This window comes from Tachypleus tridentatus, chromosome 5 (assembly GCF_004210375.1).
Source record: "Tachypleus tridentatus isolate NWPU-2018 chromosome 5, ASM421037v1, whole genome shotgun sequence".
NCBI classification, from domain to species: Eukaryota; Metazoa; Arthropoda; class Merostomata; order Xiphosura; family Limulidae; genus Tachypleus; species Tachypleus tridentatus.
This window is the reverse complement of record NC_134829.1, coordinates 56225535-56250379: the sequence shown is the minus strand read 5'-3', so window position 1 is coordinate 56250379 and position 24845 is coordinate 56225535. Positions and strand designations below refer to the sequence as shown.

Sequence of the window (24845 nt, the reverse complement as noted above, 5' to 3'; positions counted from 1 at the left end):
AGTCAGTAAGTAGAACATCAGAAAGTTACTAAGTAGACGTACTATATCCAACTTTCTATATATAACCTACAGATATTCCATCGCGCGCATACCTGTGATTCTTTTTTAATTTTAGGTAAAACATATCAGATGTATTATGTACTATAAAATTGTATGAAGACTAGTTTTTTTTCCTTTTTTACGTATAAAAGTGGCCAAGTGACTCGGGTAATAATTCATCGTGGGAGGGCTCACTCAATTGCAACAACTTTATAGTACGGTTTCCTATCGTGCTAAATTACCCATAATTCATTACTTTCTGTAGGAAGATTGTAAGGACGTTATCGATGTAAATGTCTGTCTACACAAATATTCTGTATGTTAGATAGAATTCTCTTCTAGCGTCTCAATCTAGTTACGTGTTCTTCTCTCATTGAATAGTCAATTTCGTGAATTCAGCGAAATAAGAAAGTAAACAGCTTGGGATACTGACACCACAAGATCCAACTTTATGTTAACACGTAGAAAAACTGGGGTTCAAAGTATCAAGCTTGTAGTTAACGTTCTGGTAAGCATATTTCTCTAAACTGATTGTGCCCACGCTTTGACATTCAAGTACTATTATAATCTGTTACCTTGGTGAACTTTTGTGTGTAGCTTTGATATGGTTGATTACTTTATCAAGTGGGCGGTTGGTTTACTCAGACCGATTACCTCTTGGAGATATAATAGAGTGTAATAATATTGAATAGAAAATCTGAAAGACAAATATCACTAGTAAAGAGGTAAAGTTAGAAACTTATTTTAATAATATTGGTGCGTGTGGTAAATGGTGGCAGAACTATATGAAAAATAGCGTTCTTTCTAACAATATTAAAGATTTCCCTTAGGTCTAGTTTGGTTGGTGTTCAGCTAATTAATTAAACTTCTACATAAGAAATAAAAACAATTTTGTTATTGTTATGGTTTGTCCCATGTGAGAGAGAAAAGTTCTATTATCTTAGTCGTCTATTTACTTATTCCTAAAACAGAAATGGGCGCCGGCATGGCCAGGTGGTTAAGGCACTCGACTCGCATTCCGAGAGTCGCGGGTTCAAACCCCCGTCACACCAAACATATTTGCCCTTTCACCCGTGGGGGCGTTATAAAGTGACGGTCAATCTCACTATTCATTGGTAAAAGAGTAACCCAAGAGTTGGTAGTAGGTAATGATGATTGTCTGCCTTCCCTCTAGTCTTACATTAGGGACGGCTAGCGCTAAAGTCTTACATTAGGGACGGCTAGCGCTAAAGTCTTACATTAGGGACGGCTAGCGCTAAATTCCAAACAAAAAAAACAAATCATTTTAAGTGAAAATATATATTTTTGTCCTAAACGTATGTTATGCTCTTTTATTTGTGGCACTTTTCACATTTTTACCGTCTATTTACTTTTATTAATTTATAAATTATTAATTTTTTTTAGGTATACTTTGTTTCTTGTTATTTCGTCTGCTATTTAGTTGCATACAATTAAAATAGAAAGAACAGTTAGAATAATTAGTTTAGCTATTTTAGGAACCTAGCCATACGGGCCACTGTTTATGCCTTGGATTTCGCGCACAGCTACAGGACGGCTATCTGCGCTAGCCATCCCTACTTTACAGTTAAAGGAGATAGTCAGTACCAGCCCCTGCCAACTCTTAGGCCGTATGTTTAGTATGATAGGAATTTGAACCCGAGACTCTCAAATTGAAAGTTGAGCGCCCTGACCACCTGGCCATATCGGGTCCTGTTTATGCTACTAATTACTAATCGTAGCAATCATAACCTAATTTAAAACTTAAGAAAAGTGAACATTTTCTAAAGGATTTTTTTCGTGGAAAGTAAGAAAAGTGTTCGGTTTATGTTCTTTATTCACATACAAGTCACTACATCAGAGTGATTCGATGTACAGAGCACAAACTTTCCATAAATTTTATTAATATAAACTTTATTATTTTATATATTAAACGTGATACAACTCATTGAAAAAAATATATAGAACTTTAATCTCTCAGTACTACATTTACAAATTACGTTAATTAAAATATAATCAAACCCTCACGTACAGTCGTGTTTTTGTTGCGTGGAGAGTATTTGTATTTAAAACTGTGTTCTCTTATGAAGAAATGTGGTTCATACACATGGCGTAGTTATTTTACTATTTGTTTGAACTTTGAATACCCTAACTGTAAATGATTTTATGGATTTTTTGTTTATAGTACCATCCAATAGATGGCGTAGAAGTGTTAGTTACATACAAAGTTATTGTTTGCTATTAAAGCTCGAAGATACACAAAGGGCTATCTGTGTACTGCCATATCGCTGTGGCACTAGGGGACTACATAGATAGCATTACAGTAAAAGTTGCGCTACCTGACATGAATAATTTCTCTTCCACATTAATGATAAAGGTTAACCTGACCTACAAGTAAACGGAATTACAATATAGTTCATTTAGTTTGGACATGATCGACGTACATCATGTATATTCTGAAAAAACTTTCAAAATGCAACTCTGATATAAACAATAACTATTTTCTAGAACTTGGCTACGTACGTTCTACGTAAATACGATGTTTGAATATGGTATAATTAGCCACTGGTCATCAGAAAATAATACTAATAGAACTATTTTAAATTTATTAGAATCGAGCTTGTAGCGTGTTATTGCTCACCCGCTGATTCTTGGTGTTTCAAGTATCTAAGTGAAATGTTACACAATGGGCCATCTGTTCTGTGATTATCACGGATACTGTGTGTTTGTTTGTTTTAAATTTCGCACAAAGCCACTCGAGCGCTATCTGCTCTAGCCGTCCCTAATTTGGTAGTGTAAAACTAAAGGGAAGGCCGCTAGTTATCACCACCCACCACAAACTCTTGGATTATTTTTACCAATCGAATAGTGGGATTGACGGTCACATTATAACGCCCCCACGGCTAAAAGAGGGCGAGCATGTTTGGTGTGACAGATTTGAACCCGCGACCTTCGGATTACGAGTCGAGTGCCTTAACCACCTGGCCATGCCGGCCTCGCGGGTACTGAGCACCAATATTTAACGTTGTAAGCCCTTAAGCTTTACGTTTGGCCACAAAAAACACTTCTTAAAAAAATAATAAATGTTTCGTGGCTTAGATGTAAACAGTTTCACAGCAATGACTGTCCTATTATATTTTTTTGTTTTTCTTTAAATTTATTAAACGTTTGATAAAAAATAAATTTCCATTTTCATGGATCTTCAAAAATCATGTCGGTGGAATGGCATGGCGTAGTGTAAAAATCATGTCGGTGGAATGGCATGGCGTAGTGTAAAAATCATGTCGGTGGAATGGCATGGCGTAGTGTAAAAATCATGTCGGTGGAATGGCATGGCGTAGTGTAAAAATCATGTCGGTGGAATGGCATGGCGTAGTGTAAAAATCATGTCGGTGGAATAGCATAGCGTAGTGTAAAAATCATGTCGGTGGAATAGCATAGCGTAGTGTAAAAATCATGTCGGTGGAATAGCATAGCGTAGTATAAAAATCATGTCGGTGGAATAGCATAGCGAAGGGTAAAAATCATGTCGGTGGAACAGCATAGCGAAGTGTAAAAATCATGTCGGTGGAACAGCATAGCGAAGTGTAAAAATCATGTCGGTGGAACAGCATAGCGTAGTGTAAAAATCAAGTCGGTGGAACAGCATATCGTAGTGTAAAAATCATGTCGGTGGAATAGCATAGCGTAGGGTAAAATCATGTCGGTGGAACAGCATAGCGTAGTGTAAAAAATCATGTCGGTGGAACAGCATGGCGTAGTGTAAAAATCATGTCGGTGGAACAGCATAGCGTAGTGTAAAAATCATGTCGGTGGAATAGCATGGTGTAGCAAAATCATGTCGGTGGAATGGCATGGCGTAGTGTAAAAATCATGTCGGTGGAATAGCATGGCGTAGTGTAAAAATCATGTCGGTGGAATAGCATAGCGTAGTGTAAAAATCATGTCGGTGGAATAGCATAGCGTAGGGTAAAAATCATGTCGGTGGAATAGCATAGCGTAGGGTAAAAATCATGTCGGTGGAATAGCATAGCGTAGTATAAAAATCATGTCGGTGGAATAGCATAGCGAAGTGTAAAAATCATGTCGGTGGAACAGCATAGCGAAGTGTTAAAAATCATGTCGGTGGAACAGCATAGCGTAGTGTAAAAATCATGTCGGTGGAACAGCATAGCGTAGTGTAAAAATCATGTCGGTGGAACAGCATAGCGTAGTGTAAAAATCATGTCGGTGGAACAGCATAGCGTAGTGTAAAAATCATGTCGGTGGAACAGCATAGCGTAGGGTAAAAATCATGTCGGTGGAACAGCATAGCGAAGTGTAAAAATCATGTCGGTGGAACAGCATGGCGTAGTGTAAAAATCATGTCGGTGGAACAGCATAGCGAAGCGTAAAAATCATGTCGGTGGAACAGCATAGCGTAGTATAAAAATCATGTCGGTGGAATAGCATAGCGAAGTGTAAAAATCATGTCGGTGGAACAGCATGACGTAGTGTAAAAATCATGTCGGTGGAACAGCATAGCGAAGTGTAAAAATCATGTCGGTGGAACAGCATAGCGTAGTGTAAAAATCATGTCGGTGGAACAGCATAGTGAAGTGTAAAAATCATGTCGGTGGAACAGCATAGCGTAGTGTAAAAATCATGTCGGTGGAACAGCATAGCGTAGTGTAAAAATCATGTCGGTGGAATATCATGGCCTAGTATATGTAATGATCAATGCGGTTTCCATTACGATATATCCAGTTATAATTCATTTAATGTGAAGAAAATCTAAGTTAGTAAGTTTATAATCGAGCACAAACCTACACAGTGGGCTATCGTGTTTTGCCCACCACACGTATCAAAACCCGGATTATAGTGTAATAAGTCCGCAGACATGCCGCCGTTTGGTGCTATTTTTGAGAAATTTGAATAATCAAGTTTTGAGTCGTAAATATCTGTAATTGTTCACGTCCATGTTTAAAAACAGATCTGTTTCGCTGAGGAGCAAATATTACAGAGTGGACCACCTAAGTTATGCCCTACCCAAGGATCCAGCCCCGATTTTCTGCGTCATAAGGAAAACGGTTATTTATTTTTTTTCATTCCAACTATTTCGATTTCAAGTGATAAAAAGTAGCTTGGAATGGTTTGACATTTCCAGCTTTGCACTCAGCGCTAACAGCTCATTGAGTGGAACGTGTTAAATTACACGTACATACCGATAGGCACAACTGTCATTTGATAATACAAATTATTGTGAAACGTTTCTCCTCGTGATTAAAATTATCGTTGTCACATTCACGTTACTAAAAGCTTTCTCTTATTGCTCTATGATTATTTCCCTTTCAAGTAATTGAAAAGAAATACAATGCTCTCCTACGGCTGTATGGCCAGGTGGTTAAGGCACTTGACTCGTAATGTGAGGGATGCGGGTTCGAATCCCATCACACCAACCATACTCGCCCTTTCAGCTATGGAACCGTTATAATGTTACGCTCAATCCCACTATTCGTTGGTAAAAGAGTAGCCCAAGAGTTGGCGGCAAGTGGTGATGACTAGCTGTCTTCTATTTAGTCTTACACTGCTAAATTAGGGACGGCTAGCGCAGATAACTTTCGTGTAGTTTTGCGCAAGATTAAAGAACAAAAAACTTGTAATTGTTCAATACATTCTGCGTTGTGTGTGTGTGTGTTATAGCAAAGTCACATAGGGCTAACTGCTAAGTTCACCCATTTTAACGTTGTGAATCCGTAGACTTGCAGCTGTACTAACGAGGGGATTTCTGCGTAATAGTCTTTTAAAAAGCGATAAAAAATTGAAAATTCAGACTTTAAAAGTGATTTTGTACTTTTTAATATTCATAATATTAATAATGGATAATATTCATTCAACAGTTGTTACGATGAGAAAGCCTTTTACAAGCTTTCTCTATTGTAAACTTTCTTTCATCAACAAAGTACGGACATATGTACATAATCAGATTAGCTGACCCTAACGACAGTCATGAGCTCGTTGGAAATAGACAAGAAGCTCCAACAGTCATATACGGTTGTGGGTGACATTATAGTTACCTGACTGGTAAGGAGTGGGTCAACAAAATAGTATCAAAATCGCCAATTTTTGAAGTTTTTAAATTAGTTAAGTGTGTAGAAAGAGTTAGATAATGATACAACAAGTCTATGATTCGATCAGAGTAAAAATGGACAAACGATGGCCACACCCACGTGAAGTTTAGTTGGATCAAAAACAATGAAGTGTTGTAATATTATCCCGCCCTTTCTTGCCAGGTTTCCTTACTTTTCGGTGTTTCATTCTTCCTTCCTAATTTCCTATTTACCTTTTGTTACACTTGTAATTAATTAATTACAAGAACGATTTGCCAGCTTGTAATAGGAGTTCACAGTAACAGTTGTTTCTAATGGACTAGGAAATGATAACAGCCTTTCCAGACAATTTGAGAATATATTACATTGGACAGTTTTAGTGGACATTTTAAAAGCGTGAAAAGTAAACTGATTTAATTTTAGTCGTTAAATAAGAAACTAATTATTTAAAAACTGATAACTAATATTAATAAAAACATACACACAAAATGTTATTAAACACAGTTTAATTACAAATGTAAAATCAATGATATCTATACATTTCAAAAGTAATAAGACTATAGATTTAATTAGAATGATAGCACACACACACACACACACACACAAAGTAAAGTATTAAATCACTACACTTGTTAGAAACCTTTCACAACACAACCTAGTGTTAGTCGTGTGTCACGTGGTTTTATTCCTAAAAACACTTAAAATTAAAACAAACATTATTTAATTTTTATCGAAGACATCTTGGCACTCTTGGTAAGTGGTGAGAACACTTCAATTAGAAACTTATAGAAAAATATTCCATAATTTATTTCATGTACACAGAAAGACAAAATACACGTTTAGAAACAAAAAAACACGATTCTTTTCTTTTAAAATTTTCATGGATTTCTTAAGCCTATAAGTAAAATTAAATTCTTATACAAAATTCTACATGAATTGAAAGAAAATCAAAACTTTTCCTAAAGTTTGCTGTCGTTACGCACGTCAGAAACGTCGTATAGAAAATCTTCAGTTGAGTTAAATCTTTTTCGAAATCCCAACAGTAGCGTTACAGCTTGGACACATGTGACGAGAATCCTTACAAGTGTCGATTACAAGTGGTATGAAAAAACATGGACAACTGCACGAAAAACAATGAAAATTAGGAACTTCCACCTCACAGGTCGAGTCTAAATACGATTAACGAACTTGATGGGATGTTTATTTGGTAATTCGTTAACCGAAGAATCTAATTTAAATAAGCGATTAAAACGTTTCATTTAACATATGATCCTTGATCTTTAAACGCAAACGAAGTGAAAGAAAAAGCCAATAACATTTAACAATTTTAGGGAAATCGACGTTTTTACTCTGTATATATTATTTTAACCGACGTTTCGCCTGTCCTCTGTATATTAACCTTAAAGAAATCGCAAAAGCGAAACTCTAGTTAAAATAAATATAGAAATTATATGCTACAGATATATCTTAAACGTTTCGCCTTTGTCTTCCATATTAATCTTGAGGAAGCCGCACAGGTGAAACATTGGTTACTATAAATATATACATATATACGAAATGTAAAGGGTTTTTTTTTTCTAATGATTTAAACAATTAAATATTATAGTGTTGTGTTTTTCATCTTCCAAAGTGCAATTGATACCTGTTCGATGCTTAGAACATTAGAACAATATTACCCTGTTACACAAGGTTTCAAACTTGACTTCAAAAGAGGTCCGAGCAGATACGAAGATGCTGTTCAAACTGACTATCATGAAAAGAGATATTGTTATTAATACCATACTATAAGGAACACACATTAACAGTAATTTAAGTGAAAGAAAGTTACAGAAGTTATTCAAAATAAATTGCGTTTTCCCAAGTGTCTCATAAATAGAAAGTTTTGTTTGTTTTGTTTTATTTACCACAATGTGCCCCCCCCGCGTGTGTGTGTGTGGGGGGGGGGGTTAGAGCAAAACCACACTAGCATATCTGTAAATCCGTAGACTTACCGCTGTACTAGGGGAAAATTTTATATTAATAACACAACCGTTTTACAACGTGTTGATAAAGCTGGCCAGTAAAGAATTGCCTTTTTTGTTTTGAATTTCGCGCAAAGCTACACGAGGGTTATCTGCGCTAGCCGTCCCTAATTTAGCAGTGTAAGACTAGAGAGGAAGGCAGCTAGTCATCACCATCCATCGCCAACTTTTTGGGCTACTCTTACCAACGAATAGAGGATTGATCTTCACGTTATAACGTCTCCACGGCTGAAAGGGCGAACATGTTTGGGGCGACCGGGATTCGAACCCGCAACCCTCGGATTACGGGTCGAACGCCTTAACCCACCTGGCCATGCCGGGTCAGAATTGCGATTAGAGGTTAAATTCAATAGATTGATATTACTTGGTTACAGTTGACAATGACTTTCTTGGTATAAGTTTGATAAATGTTCGTACAATACTATAAGATAAACCAGAGTCTCTATATTAAATGTGTCACTATTGTTAACACAGGGGGAGCCACCGTAAAAGGTAAAGCAGATTCATTATGTCTTTTTAATAATTATTATCTCTTTTCATTCGTAATTAGTGATTTTTTAGGGTTATCAGATTTTTGCACGCGAGTAGTAACCCTTGTTTATTATTCAATCTATCTTTGTAGGTGGCACTCAAAACTTGTAGTTTTGTGACTATTTATCTTTGTCTGAAACGTGTATTCCTACACCCCAGTTACTTCGATTATCTTTAAATTCCACTTATCGTTTTTGTTTACCTGTTTATACGTTTTGCAGGAATATTTCCATATTTTCGCCACCGTCTATAATGATTTGATCTTGCAAGTTAATAAGTAGCAAATTGAAAATAATATATCTTTAAAATACGATTACAGTATAACCGTACAACTTGTGTTAAAAGTGTGGGAGGGTTACATCTTAATATATCATGATGAAAAAATCCCAACGACACTACAAAAAGAAGTGGGTTTCGACGAGATCCGCTTATTATTGTTTTTCAGATTTCGACAAAAGAAAGTACAGGCACCAGCAAATTATTACGTGCACTCGACCAGAGTATTTAGCCTGACACCGTAATCGATTACATTAGATATGTGTTCGTTGTGGGTAACGTACTGAATATATTAGAAAGTCCCTTAAATAATGTTAGTAACACATGGACCTCTTGTCTCTCTTTGTTATGTGGGTTTCTGAGAGAGAGCGTTTATAAATATCCGACATTTTTTTCCATCATACTCACCAAACCAATAATACAACGACAACAGCGATCCACGTGCAGACTCCACTTTCTCTCTGTACTGTTGTAACTATAGTATTTCTGCAATTCGGACATGTCGTCTGGCAGGGTGCCTCTCCGAACAAGGCGGGCTGAGCTACAACAACCGTAGTCTCTGGAAAACAAGTTATACTTTACTTAAAGTCATAAGTGACGTCCTTTTTAAAAACACATACACAGCGAACCAGATGTTATAGAAATTTCTAGAATACACTTGTAATGTTATATGTGGATGACGTAACAGTGATTTTCTTCTGGGAAGGCTACTCCTTGTGTCAAGAAAGAAAACATAGCGATACAAGACCGGAGACGTACCCTTGATCCCTGAGGGTTGAGGGGAAACAGGAAATAAATGACGAATATTCAAATACAATGAAAAATATTTATGAAAACGAAACAAATTGAAACCTAAAAATTCAGTATTTACTTTATAAAGCCATAGAAATAAAGAATTTATAGATACCACATACTACCTGGTTGAATTTCTACCATGTTTCGAATCCGAATCCGAGTCTATTCAAGGGTGTATTGTAAATACTATGTCACTATGGACATGAAATTAAATATAATAGCTTTTAGAGGTACTTAAAACAACGTCGATATTACTTGTATTGCTCCAAACAAAGTAGCATTATAATCATTAAATATACATTTTTATTAATTTTTCTTCAGCATCCACATCTCGCTCTCATAATTTCTAGTCCTCTTATGTGACCAGCGAATTGGAGGTTAAGACTGATAGACGATGTACTTCCACCACAATGTGGGTCCTACCTTCGAGTCACCTCCACAACCTAGAATACATTTTACAATCCCACGTTGTAGTATGTACTCTGGGATCTTTTCAAAAATATGGAGCGTGTTTTGTTTAATTTTAATACGATTAGTTTATGGCTTAAAAACTTATGGTTATAATAAGTAATCAGCAGTTGAGATTTGCCGTTTTTAACGCAGTCCTTCCTCACGATTTTGTTTGTTTACTTATTTGGCTTCAAGTAATTTCACATACAAACAGAAAATCCAAACCTCAGACTAATTCTATAATTTGTTAACTCAAAAACAAACTGAAATAAGTTAAACAAAAGCGATGCATCAACTGACAAGATCCCGCACTGTAGTTTGTACTCTGGGATGGATCTAGTGCCGGCATGAGCATCAACTGACAAGATCCCGCATTGTAGTTTGTACTCTGAGATGGATCATGATCAGGGAGGATTAAGGCGTTCAACTCATAATCCGAGGGTCACAAGTTCAAATCCCCCGTCGCATCAAACATGCTCACCCTTTCAGCCGTGGGGGCGTTATAATGTGACGGTCATTCCCACTATTCGTTGGTAAAAGAGTAGTCTAAGAGTTGGTGGTGATGACTAGCTGCCTTCCCTCTAGTCTTACACTGCTAAATTAGGGACGGATAGCGCAGATAGCCCTCGTGTACCTTTGCTCGAAATTCAAAAAGCAAATAAACAAAACACTTTTCAGTTAATAAAGATTTTTTTCGTTCCGGCTTGTTTGAGTTAAAATAAATTATATAACAAGTCAGATGTTTAGATTTGCTGTTTTCAATGCAGTCCTTCCTTATGTTTGTACTTATTTAACTTCATTAATATGTAATTATTTTCACTAAAATAGATTGGAGGAAGAATACATTAACCGAAAGTAGTTCTGCTTCATCCACCTATGAGTGATCTCGTACAATGATTACTAAATTCATACATCATTAAGCAGTTCAATAGTTTTAATGTTTAAATGCGAGTTACGAAGGCTTCAGATCATTTCTTTTCAATCCAACACTGAACATCATTAGATTCTTCGTTTCTTTGTTTTAAATTTCGAGCAAAGCTACAGAGAGCTACCTATACTAGCCATGACTGTTTAGCGGTGTAAGACTAGAGGGAAGGCAGCCAATCATCACCATCCGCCTCCAATTCTAAAGCTATTCTTTTAATCAACGAATAGTTGGATTAACCATCACATTAGAATGGCTCCATTGCTGAAAGGGCGACCCTCAGATCACGAACCAAGCTCTCTAACCACCTGGTCATGGTCATGCTGGGTCTACTGAGTCAGCTATGAATGCAATGTGTACAAAATCTAGAATTACAGCTGAAAGGTTTGGAACATACTCGGGCAATGATTTAAGGTTTAACCTGTTGACTGCAAAGTATTTCAGCTACTACAATACAACTCTAATGCTTCTTCATTTTGGATCGAAAGTGAAACAATTTCTAAGTAGGTCAAATGCATGTATGGTGCTGTCATCTAGAGTTGAAGTTAGGTATTATTCAGAACGAATTAACTCGTCCGTGGCACCGAACAGGTTAAATTATCGAATATTACTGCATTTCTTACGTCGATATTGATTGAAAAAAATGAAGATTCCATGACGTTAAAGTTGTGCGTTTTAATCGATTGATTTTCACAAATGTTCTTCCGAAACCTACAATTATCACCGAGCACAAAATAACAAAGAATAAATAAAAACAAATGTCCACACCATTCTTGTTTGTTTGTTTTTTTCAAATTAAAAGACACACTGAACCATCTGCTGCGTACACCGCTGGGAATCGAAAGCAGGATTTTAGCGTTGTAAGTTCATAAACGTATCGTTGACCCACCGCGGGTCACCGATTTTCTTATTTTATTAGAAGGGTAGCGAGTTAAGCGTTTTGTCATTTAGATTCTTAAAAGCATAATGAACACATTTAATTAATAATTAACTTCACAGGTAAAGACAAAAACAATCTTACTTATTGAACCAGGACATTGACTATAATACCGTTCTATTGATAACAAAGATATACAAAGAAAGGTAATTTACATATAAGATAAAACGTGTGGGTGATCCACTGCGTGTATGACGTCATGTAATACCCATAGACGTTGGGTCGAAATTTATAAGCACAAAGAAGAGACGTATTTAGCATCTCATGTTGTTTCCATTACGCAGTATTTTAACACATCATTCTAATACTGTCAATTCTAATAAGAAACTCAGGCTTATTTTAGTTTTATTTCATACACGTAGATATATACGAATGTCAAAGTATAAGTTTATCCTAATTCACACGCACACGTCAACATCGTGTAAGTACAGACTTAGTCTTCACACTCACAAGCATCGTATTGGTTTGGATTTTTCTACTATTTCACATTCACGCGTATCAACATATATATTAGTATAAATTTTTGTATTTCACACACACATCAATATCGTAAATATTCATCCCCCAAAACCATCAGAAACTGGAAAGAAAAATAGAAAGAATCGTTTCATGTTTTAATAAAAATAGAAGATTACATTTTACCTATAAGTTCTATAACCTTTGTTTCTTAGAAGCAAACAAGGATAACGAATATGTTTAGGGCTTGTTGATACAGTAACAATAACCTTAAGATACAATATCCCTTGTTATTCATGGATTTTGCTCAAAACGAGGCCTCCCCTTCAAGGATGTGGAAATTTGTGGCCAGAAACGAAATAAACAGAATAAAAGGATTTATTTAACTGTTGGTGATCCGTGCAGCCTTTAAAAACATAATATCGATCACTCAATATAATTACTATTGGAGTATGTTAAATAATTTAGGTTTCCGAATTATCTTTCTTGCTAAAAAAATACTGTACATCAATTTGTAATAGAAAATATTTAAAATAACGAATAATTTAAGACATAACCTTAACAACGTACAGTAGAACGCAACTACAACACCTTTGCCAATAAACGCATTGTTGGGCTAAAAGTAAAACGTACGTACGTCACTCAGCTAGAATTAAACAATATATCTTCGGGGAAATAACCGCTCAGCATGTGACTTACAAATTCTTAGAATCAGTAGTGTGTAACTCTAGTTGTTTTTGTGGTATTTACAAGTACTACTAATAGCATTACAACTTTCTCATAAAAAGAGACATATTTTAAGTGTGGTCAGAAATGGGCAAACAATAACGTCCCCCGCCCTTCTGTCTCTGACACAAAGTAACTTAAGTTCCTATGCTTACCGTTTACTTAATTTATCTTTGATATAGATATATACGTTTAATCTTATTTTCAGAAGGAATACAATAAGTGAAAGTTAAAATATAAAAGGTACAAATATTAAAAATTAATCGGATATCAATACATAATTTTGGCGTGTCTACAAATTTAAATTTAAAATGGACTGATACAACTTACGTGATATTTAAATTTAAAAAAAGCTAAATTTAATTATACAAGTTAATTTAGTTTTACAAGTTGATATAAAAAACAGGGGTGGATACAGGATTTTTTTTTGGGAGGGGATGATCGACTAAGTAACAGCGACTTAAACCCGACCCCAAGTAAACTTTTCCTTGTTACTGAAACGGAAACTTCATGGAATTAATTTAGAAACAAAAGAAACGAAACATATATGACTATGAACTGTCATTTATTGATTTTATTATAAAATATCATGTTACAAGTAATCTTACAGCACTATACTGAACCACACAACATAGTGCATGTTACAAGTAATCTTACAGCACTATACTGAACCACACAACATAGTGCATGTTACAAGTAATCTTACAGCACTATACTGAACCACACAACATAGTACATGTTACAAGTAATCGTACAGCACTATACTGAATCACACAACATAGTGCATGTTACAAGTAATCGTACAGCACTATACTGAATCACACAACATAGTGCATGTTACAAGTAATCGTACAGCACTATACTGAACCACACAACATAGTGCATGTTACAAGTAATCGTACAGCACTATACTGAATCACACAACATAGTGCATGTTACAAGTAATCGTACAGCACTATACTGAATCACACAACATAGTGCATGTTACAAGTAATCGTACAGCACTATACTGAATCACACAACATAGTGCATAGTGCATGTTACAAGTAATCGTACAGCACTATACTGAATCACACAACATAGTGCATGTTACAAGTAATCGTACAGCACTATACTGAATCACACAACATAGTGCATGTTACAAGTAATCGTACAGCACTATACTGAATCACACAACATAGTGCATGTTACAATGAACTTTCATATATTCCCAAATAACATGTTACAAGTAAATATACAGCAAAAATATTATAATTGAGATGATCAGTACTTTATATTTCTGATTTCCCATTAACCTACACAATTTTGGTATGGTTAGTGGGGGGGATGCATCCCCCCCTTTGTATCCATCCCTGATAAAAAATAAATACACATTTTACTAAAAGGGAGAATTCGAGCATATTCCCGAGATACAAAAAAACACTGTTGTAAGGGGGACCTGTTTCGGACTGGTAGTCAGATGGCATGGACAACTGGCGAGAGCGCTCCGCTCGTAATGTCAAGGTTGAGGGTTCGACTCCCCGTCATGCCGAACATACTTGCCCTTTTAGTCTTGGGAACGTTATAAAGTGATAGTCAATCCTACTATTCGTTGATAAAAGAATAACCCAAAAGTGGGCTGTAATGCTAATTGTCTTTCCTCCAGTCTTAAACTGCTAAGTTAACGACCGCTAGCCCTCCTGTTGCTTTGGGCGAAATTCAAACCAAACAAACGGGAGGTTGCGAGTACAAGGCTTGTTCGATTATTGTTTTCTTGGCGTTTAGCAAGACACGTTATCCCAATTTCTTTAGACTTCCCAGTTGCAAATGGTGTATCTGGGGATAAACAAAGATGGATTGGCACTGTTTCTAGGGGTGTGTATTAACACTTAAACTGCAGTTTAGCACCGGATCCCACGTTGGTCCGCCTCCCCCTTCCTCATTGGCACATCTTCGGACTCACACCGCTAAGATCTGGGTTTCGATGGTGGGCAGGACACAAATAGCCCATTGTGTAGCTTTGTGCTTAATTCAAAACAAAACAAACCATGTCGGTCAAGGCAAGTGAACATACGGATACAGTGGTAATTGTGTGTATTTCTTAAACTCGAGGATTCCGTGTAACAGGACAGACATTTTTTTAAAATTAATAGAAAATGAAACTCGATTTTTAAAGTCAACTTTTAAATCGAAAAGTTAGAATTAAACTGTAATTAATAGGAGATTTAAATTTTTAGGTGGAACAAGAGAGTAAATATTCCTAAGTAAGGTTGTAACGATTGGATCTTATTGTCAGAGCCTTTACTTTTACCAAAGTCTGACTTATTAATTAGTTCGTTTTTATAACTAGATACTAAATTATTAAATAGTTACTCATTAGCCTTAGATAATTAGAGGCATTTAACCATATGAATGGTAAAGTTTTTAGAGTTACGTGTTTATTACTCTAAACATTCGTGAAAGAGGTACCACAAGCAATCACCACAAAGTATTATGTGGGTTTTAAATAACCCAGAAACTCTGTCAGGTTCTGAACAATTCAAATGTTCTTCTAATAATTTCTGGTTCACTTAAAATCAGTGTGTTATCTCCAACGTGTCATTAATACAGTTACAGGTTAAACAGTAAAACTAATAAACAATTTGTAAAATGTAACATATTGATTAATAAATCAATGACCCACATGGAAATATATAAACGATTCTTACGTGTTGCCATCTTTACCCGTCTACAGAAACGTTTTGGAGAGATGAAAGTATTTTCCTGATGTAAGAAAACCTGTTTGAACGTCGCAAAACAAAACAAAACAAAACACAATCGTTTCTGAAGAATAAAAGAGCCCACGCTACCTCTTTTTACTCCACTCACGTGAAATATATACATACGCAATCAGGAAAGAAGTGCGTCACTCTCACGTGCACAAGCTTGGTAACAAAATGTCGAGCCTGCGCAATAAACGAAAAAGTCTAATCGTTACCCGCTCCTGTTTTGTTACAACTTTTATGTATGGTAATAAGTAAACCGAAATGTCTTTCGGAACGTTTTGCAAATCAACATTACTGAGTCAGTTAACTGAGTGGCGTTCCTCGTGATGTCTTCCGTTATTTGTATGTGGAACAAAAATATACGAAGAGAAAAAAGTAAAATAACAAAATACGCTGTTAAAAAAACAAGAATTAGAATAGTCAACCCAGTGCAGAATAAAACATCACAAATATAATCTAAACATCAAATATTTTGTTCACGTGTTATACCCCATATGTTGGTTCAGCGGTAGCAAATAGCCTAATGTGTATGTTTCAGGCGAACTATAGCGTTATGTTTCGTTAGGGTTAAAGTAACAAATAGCCTAATGTGTATGTTTCAGGCGAACTACAGCGTTATGTTTTTGTTATGTGTATGTATCAGGCGAACTATAGCGTTATGTTTCGTTAGGGTTAAAGTAACAAATAGCCTAATGTGTATGTTTCAGGCGAACTACAGCGTTATGCTTTGTTAGGGTTAAAGTGGAGGCGTTCACATAAAAAAACCCACAAGGAAGCAAGTAGTTTTACATAGAATATTTTTGTTTGTTCGTTTGTTTTAGCCATCTTCCCAGGGACACAGTAGTATGTTTGCAGATTTACTACGCTAGAAAGCGGGTTTCAATACCTGTGGTGGGCAGAGTACAGACAGATCATTGTGTAGCTTTGTACTTAATTTCAAACAAACAAATAAACGGTTGTTTTAAGTGCAACGCTACACAATAGAATATCTTTACCCTGCCAACTGCAGGTGTCAAAGCCAAGATTTAGCGTATTAAGTCCTCATTGAGCTACTTGGGGGAGGGCACATGAATGAAAATGCCTTTAAATACATATTACATTTTGTAAATGCAATACGTTTTCGTTGAGATTATATTGGGGGAAGGGGACGTTTACATAAAAAAAAAATTTCTGATAATGATGGCACCAGTGATCGAATCGTGGTACTTTTTCTAAGAACTAGTCTTACTGAAAAAGCTGTAACTTGTATTAAAATAAATAAACGAACAAATAACTTTACACAAGAACTGAAAAGACTTGAAAAATAAGTCTTGTGAATTGCTCATAGTTGAAAAGATAACAGATATACAATGTTATCAAGTTTACATGTGAATCGCTCATAGTTGAAAAGATAACAGATATACAATGTTATCAAGTTTACATGTGAATCGCTCATAGTTGAAAAGATAACAGATATACAATGTTATCAAGTTTACATGTGAATCGCTCATAGTTGAAAAGATAACAGATGTACAATGTTATCAAGTTTACATGTGAATTGCTCATAGTTGAAAAGATAACAGATATACAATGTTATCAAGTTTACATGTGAATCGCTCATAGTTGAAAAGATAACAGATATACAATGTTATCAAGTTTACATGTGAATCGCTCATAGTTGAAAAGATAACAGATGTACAATGTTATCAAGTTTACATGTGAATTGCTCATAGTTGAAAAGATAACAGATATACAATGTTATCAAGTTTACATGTGAATCGCTCATAGTTGAAAAGATAACAGATATACAATGTTATCAAGTTTACATGTGAATCGCTCATAGTTGATGAAAAGATGCTCATAGTTGCTCATAAAAGATAACAGATGTACAATGTTATCAAGTTTACATGTGAATTGCTCATAGTTGAAAAGATAACAGATATACAATCTTATCAAGTTTACATGTGAATTGCTCATAGTTGAAAAGATAACAGATATACAATGTTATCAAGTTTACATGTGAATTGCTCATAGTTGAAAAGATAACAGATATACAATGTTATCAAGTTTACATGTGAATTGCTCATAGTTGAAAAGATAACAGATATACAATGTTATCAAGTTTACATGTGAATTGCTCATAAGACTATAAACAAATTCGTTGACGTTGCTATCAGGAGAAACCATATTACATAATAAAAAGTGATAACCTAACTTTAAGCACAAATGGATTTTGACCCCAAAAGTGAAAAATATAAAGTCTCGAGTCGCATTTAAAAAAATATCAGGTTTATATATTTAGAATTGTTCTGTAACACTCACCATCTAAGAGAATTAAACAGATCTGAAACATTCACCAACTAATGATAATTTAAAAATGGTTATGAAACACCCACCAACGTACGATAATTAAACAGGGATACAGTTTGATTTTTCCATAATTATCGACATAGGTGCCCCTAAATATATTTTCGGATGGAGGTTTCAAAAAGTGTATGTTTGAGAGTAGATCTTACAGTGTAAGTCAGCATACTAAACATAACGTGTTCTTAAACGCAAACAAATTTCCAGTCTTATTACGATGTCAAGTTTACACCATTGCATGCGGAATGTTTTGTGAAATGCAAGGGGATAAAAGGACCCCTCTTGCACCCTCTTGCGGACGCCCATGATTAAAGGTTTCGTTTGTTGTTTTTTTCATTAATATTATTATACCAAAAACGACGTCACCAACCACACTCATTTCTACCCCCTGCTGGCTCAGCAGTGAATTAGAGGGCTTATGACACTATGAATCTGATTTATATGCCTGCTTTTAGCAGAACACAATCAAACCATTATGCAGTTTTGCGCTTAACAGCAAAGAAACATTTATATATAACCATATTTCTATGTTGGCTGAAGTAGCAATGTCATTATAAAATATATACAAAGAGATGCGAGAGGGTGGCCTCAGAACCATGGTTTAATTACAATACTGATCATGCCTCCTTACTTTAGCACAATATTAAAATATTATAAACTGGACGTATATTGTACCAAACCTACAATTCTGAAGATCGACTCTAACAAAAGAAAGTGAGTTATTTTCAATAAGCTGTTAATTTAACAGTTGCTACAAGAAGTAGGACAACAGCGCCATATGTCGAAACGTCACTCCCACTGTGTTTCTTTGACAAATACAGTTTATTATTCATCAACGTTCTTTGTTTATATAAAACAGGTGTGTAAAAAAAACATATATATCTGTGAGGTATGTGTGGGTGAGTGTCATGTTTTATAATCGCGTCACCAGGAAGTATATATTTAAAACAAAAAAACGTATCTGATATTCAGAACGAACAATAATGTAAAATGGCGTCGCACATTAAATACAAAGAAATAATACAGTTTGTAGTGTTAACTATATCTTCGAACTTTGTTAATTAGGTAGTTGTGTTTGCATATAAACAGCATTAATTTCTAGATTCTTACATGAACATTTCAGTGTATTATTAATACATAATTGTGATATGGGCTCACTGTATTTTTTTTTTTTATTATTATTTATACCGTCCGCCCTCTGAAGTACAATATCTAAATTACTTATTAACCCTAATGTGAGGAAAATCTCGATCGCTTCCGTTCTGTTAGCGACTCGCAACAACTTGTGGCATCAAACAGGTGGGAGGTTCTGCTTTATGAATCTATAAATATACCTCGTAATTTTCTCACCAGGGATAAGTTGGAATTTCCTGTTTTACTAAACATTGAGCACTAGTTTCGACCTATTTCCATTCATTAAACATATTACTGTTAATTCATCACAACTGTTTTTAGAGTTAGGGTAAGAGTGGAACAGCTGGAAGTTTTTTGTTATTACAACATTTAAACCACATAGAACCTTTGTTCAGAATTTTTAGGAAGACTTGGAGCATTTTAAACAATAGTTTAAAATTAATTTTGTCTGCTGATGTCTAATAGTAATCTAAGCATACTTGAATTCCATCTTGTAGCACGATCGAGTCGAAACCCATATCCAACTTTACAACAGTAGCATTAACTTTATTGTTCAGGCTTTTGTGTTCCATTAAGTTTTTGTGTAGAACAATATTGTCATTTCCGATGTTTATTCATTAATTTTGTTTGTTGTTAGTGCAACTAGCTGATTACCCATTGCGCCAGTGCATTAGATCCGCGTGACTTATTACAACGTTATATCTGCACCCTGAGAATGGAAAAAAATAAAGTTCTCCGTGACAGAAAACGGAGTTAAAACAAAAAAAATCGTGATCCCTATTGCGGATCTACATGCACATAGGATAAAAAATGTTGCAAAATTAGGGTTGCACGTCACGTAATAAAAACATTTTTCTAGTATCATATAAGTAAGAGTTTAATTATAGTATTATGATGTAAAATGGGATAACAACGCCAAACCACCACAGGGATTCAGTCCCGAATTGTGGCTCTGTAAATATTATAAACTAAGAATATGTATCTAACGTTCACTCCACTTTAGCACATAGTTTGCACTTTAGCCAAAATAAAGTTCAACAACTTGTCACTGTGTGCATTACCTTCAAGTAGATTTTGTTAATGTAGAAATAAAAGATCCCCTGCATAAACTATGCTATTTTTTGAAAATCTAAGTATAGTGTAAATAAATATATTAACAGCAACAATTACTTTTATACCATTGTTTTGTAATAATCCACGACTGTGTTGTATGTATTTTTCATGGATCTCATAATTTAAGTGCAAGTTAGTTGATTACTACAAAAGTATGACGTATATTACTCAAGACTGAAAGTGTTATTGTTTATGATATCAAAGTTTGGTAGCTAAAACCTTTAAGAGTGTGTATACGTAATTTTATATCGTAAATTAACATTGGGCTATCTGTTATGCCCATCACAAAAACTCGAACCCCGGAATTCACTGTTGTAAGTCCGTAAACTATCAGGTGTCCCACCGAGAGATAAATTTGAAAGAATTTTTTTTATTTGTAATATAATTCTAAAATATCAATTAAATATATGTTTTTTCTTCCATATTAAAACCTCTTTCACTGCAGGTGGTGAAACAAAAAAAATGGTTTAATATGTCTAATAAGATATTTTTAACTAGTCCCTCACGAGCCACTGGGGAACAGTTTTGTTGAAAAACAAGCAAAGTACCCCTGCCGTTTTTTCTTAATTTGAACTGAATTTGTTTGGACATTTTTAGTGTTGGTTTTTGCCAACAGTGATTTGAAGTGGAAAGGTGACTGAAACCTCTCAGTGCATCACGAACTTAACGGCCAAGAACAAAATACATGGAAGTCTCCAAATGACATACAGAGATATTCAGGAAACGTTTAGAACCACCTTTGTAGATATTGTGCAGCAAGCTGAGTTCAATATTACATCAGTAGCTGCTTTCAAAGTGTTCCTGTCTGCTCATCCCACTGCTGACTGTAGTGATGCTTTAACCTACCCTACCGAATCACAAGTGAAATTGTTCATATCTTAATTGAAAGCTAAACATAGAAAGGTGATAGTATAAAAGGTTAGCAGTTGCTTAATTAATGATGCTAAGAATGTAGCTTTACTGATACACACTGAATATACTCCAAGTTGTTATATTTCACTAAAAACATTTATCGACTAACAAACATAAACATAAATAAAGATACATTCAAACCACCATCTTTGGGAATTTCCAAATTGGACTTACTTTTAACATTTAAAAACCTTTAGGGTAAACACCCCTTAGCTCCTGAGGTCGTGTTAAAAGCAATGTTAGCAATGACGAAAATAATAGTTTAAGTATAAGGAACTTAAAATAGAAGGAAAAGACCAAAAAGAAAAGATCATCTTCTCCACTTTACCAAACGTTGTGCAGTTCACTTTAACAAACGTTGTCTAGTTCACTTTAACAAACATTATGCAGTTCACTTTACCAAATATTGTCTATTTCATTTTACCAGCCGTTGTCTACTCCACTTTAACAAACATTAGCTATTCAATTTATTTTAAACGTTGTCGACTCCATTTCACGAGATGTTGTCTGTTCTACTTTACCAAACTGTATTTACTTCACTTAAGTAAACGTTGTTCACTCTCCTTACCAAACGTTGTCTGTTCTACTTTACCAAACTGTATTTACTTCACCTAAGTAAACGTTGTTCACTCTCCTTACCAAACGTTGTCTGTTCTACTATACAAAATATTGTCAACTCCACTTTACCAGAAAGTTCCTACTCCATTATACCAAACGTTCTATACTCTACATTAGCAAACGTTGTCTACTTCACATTATCAAATGTTGACAGCCAATTTTAAGCCTGAGGTCAAGCTCAGAGCTCACATGACATGAGGTCAAGCTCAGAGCTATATCACATGAGGTCAAGCTCAGAGATATATCACATGAGGTCAAGCTCAGAGCTATATCACATGAGGTCAAGATCAGAGCTATATCACATGAGGTCAAGCTCAGAGCTAATATCACACAGTTGCAAATCACTCAAAGGTTACATCGCACAGAGACAGCACTGTTAGCCTTTTTTAATAAAATGTAGAATTCAATGAGGACAGCGGAAAGCCTTCGGATCTAAAATGTTAAAATCAGGATTTCGATTCTCCTCGGTGGACGCAGCAGACAGTCCGAAACGGTTTTGCTATAATAAAACACACACGCACACTCAGTAAGGGTTTACTCAAGAAGTTTGGTAATGTATTTAATGTTCTGACCTTTGTTGACTCAGTGGCAACTCTGTGGATCATGTCAATAAAGAGTTTCCTATACCGATAGTAGGCATTGTGCTTAACAACCAACCAAACTTAATATTTCAAACCAGTTTTTGTTAAAATAGTATAAGGAAGGCCAATAAAAGAACCTACCTTTGCTAAACTCAACCAAAATATTAAGGGCACTAACCCTCCCTCCCCAGCATCTCTTCTCGAGACCAAAACCTATTATTCATAATCAAGAGGATTTGAATTTGATATTTGTAACCAATAGTATTTCAAGTTGTTATATTTGTAACCAATAGTATTTCGAGTTGTTATATTTTTAACCAATAGGATTTCGAGTTGTTATATTTGTAACTAATACCATTTCAAGCTGTTATGTTTGTAACCAATATGATTTCACTATATTGCATTTGTATCCAACAGAAGTTTAATTTGTTATGTATTCGACCAATCATTATTTACTTACAGACTTAGCACCTAACGCAATTTGATTAAGTATGCACACTAAATAACTCAACGGTATTATTTTTTGTACAAACATGCCATTATTTCAACGTCCCTAGAGAAGGAATCTATGATATTTTCTAAATTCAAAGACTTTTTTTATTTTTATATCAGTAGCTCAAACATGGGCCTGGCCAGGTCTGGTGGTTAAGAAGTTTCACTCTCAACCTGAGGATTGCTGATTCAAATCCTTATCAACGAACATGCTCTCGCCTTTAAGCCATGGGAGCGTTTTATTGAGACAGTCAATCCCACTATTTGTTGATAAAAAGTAGCACAAAGATCAGCGTTCCCTCTAGTCCCTCACAGCTAAATTAAGAATGGACAACGCAGACAGCTCTCATGCAACTTTTTGTAAAGTTCAAAACAAATCAAACTCAAAGATTCTAGAAAACCATCTCTCACGTTTTTCAAAATTTAAATATTTTATTTTTTTATTCTGTGTACAAATCTGATTTCACAATTTTAGGAAATTTGTCTACATTTGTTTCAGAACAGTTTGCATTGTATTACGATGTAAATTTGTAGTTTGGCCTAAAGAACAATAAAATGACAAACGAAATATTTATAGCACTTTATATGTAACGGCCCGGCATGGCCAGGTGGATAAGGCACTCGACTCGTAATCCGAGGGTGGCGGGTTCGAATCCCCATCACACCAAACATGCTTCCCCTTTCAGCGTTATAATGTGACGGTCAACCACACTTTTGGCGGTAAAAGAGTAATCCAAGAGTTGGCGGTGGGTGGTAAGGACTAGTTGCCTTTCCTCTAGTCTTACACTGCTAAATTAGGGACGGCTGGCTACGGCAGATAGTCCTCGAGTAGCTTTGCCCGAAATTGAAAACAAATCAAACAAATATACGTCATCTAAAACGGGGTCCTCTAGTAGCACAGCGGCATTTCTGCCGACTTACAAGGCTAGGATCCGGGGTTCGATAGCCCATTGAATCGCTTTGTGCTTTACAACAAACAAGTGAATACCTAAAGGCTAAATAAAAACGTATTTTCGAAAACACAATAATGATATTAGGTAACAAATAAAGAATAACCAGATTAAGCAGTCTGTTCTGTTGTTTGACAAGTGAAGGGATTCCTGTACATTATAATGCGCCCTCACGGCTGAAAAAGATGGTTATGTTCAATGGCGTGGATTGTGAGTTGAGCACCTCAACCACCAGGTTGTGCCAGGCTCAGTTCTTGTGAAACATGTCAGCCAGTGGTAAAGAGGTATGTCTGTGGACTTACAACGCAAGAAACCGGGTTTTGATACCTGTGGTGGGCAATGCACAGATAGCCCATTGTGTAGCCTTATGCTTAATTACAAACAAACAGATGTTATGAAACATAGATTTTCTTAAAGAAAGAAAATTGCTAATAATATTTTGAGCCAAAGAGTAATATGTTATTAGATTCTTAACGTTAAGCCTATAATTACAGTTATGGCTTGTTTCAACTGTGCTTAAAAACAAATCCAGAGGACAAAAAATAACGGAACAGGCCTAGCCAGATGGTTAGAGTAGTTGACTGGTAATCTGAGGGTCGCAGATTCGAATCCCCATCACATTAAGCATGCTCGCCTTTTCAGCCAGGAGGGCGTTATAATGCTACACTTGTCGGTAAAAGAATAGCTCAATAGTTGGCGGTAGGTGGTAATGATTA

At 35.5% G+C, this 24845-nt stretch overlaps 2 protein-coding genes across 3 annotated transcripts in view; one reads left to right on the top strand and one right to left on the bottom strand.

Moving 5' to 3' along the window:
* The first annotated feature begins 324 nt into the window (after positions 1 to 324).
* Positions 325 to 24845, top strand: part of LOC143251211 (uncharacterized) — a 35269-nt gene continuing 10748 nt past the window's right edge. The window contains exon 1 of the mRNA XM_076502654.1: positions 325 to 547. The gene's annotated coding sequence lies outside the window, so the exon portion shown is untranslated. The remainder of the gene's footprint in view (positions 548 to 24845) is intronic.
* The window catches only part of LOC143251212 (lipopolysaccharide-induced tumor necrosis factor-alpha factor homolog), a 40776-nt gene continuing 22545 nt past the window's right edge, over positions 6615 to 24845 (bottom strand). The window contains exons 2-4 of one of the 2 annotated variants that reach the window (XM_076502656.1): positions 15930 to 16030; positions 9362 to 9512; positions 6615 to 7245 (exon numbers count right to left, since the gene is read on the bottom strand). In XM_076502656.1, coding sequence (XP_076358771.1) covers positions 7143 to 7245; positions 9362 to 9512; positions 15930 to 15939 — 264 coding nt within the window. In that variant the 5' untranslated portion in view covers positions 15940 to 16030 and the 3' untranslated portion in view covers positions 6615 to 7142. Of the gene's footprint in view, positions 7246 to 9361; positions 9513 to 15929; positions 16097 to 24845 lie in introns of those variants that run through there. The other variant, XM_076502655.1, reaches the window with a different exon arrangement.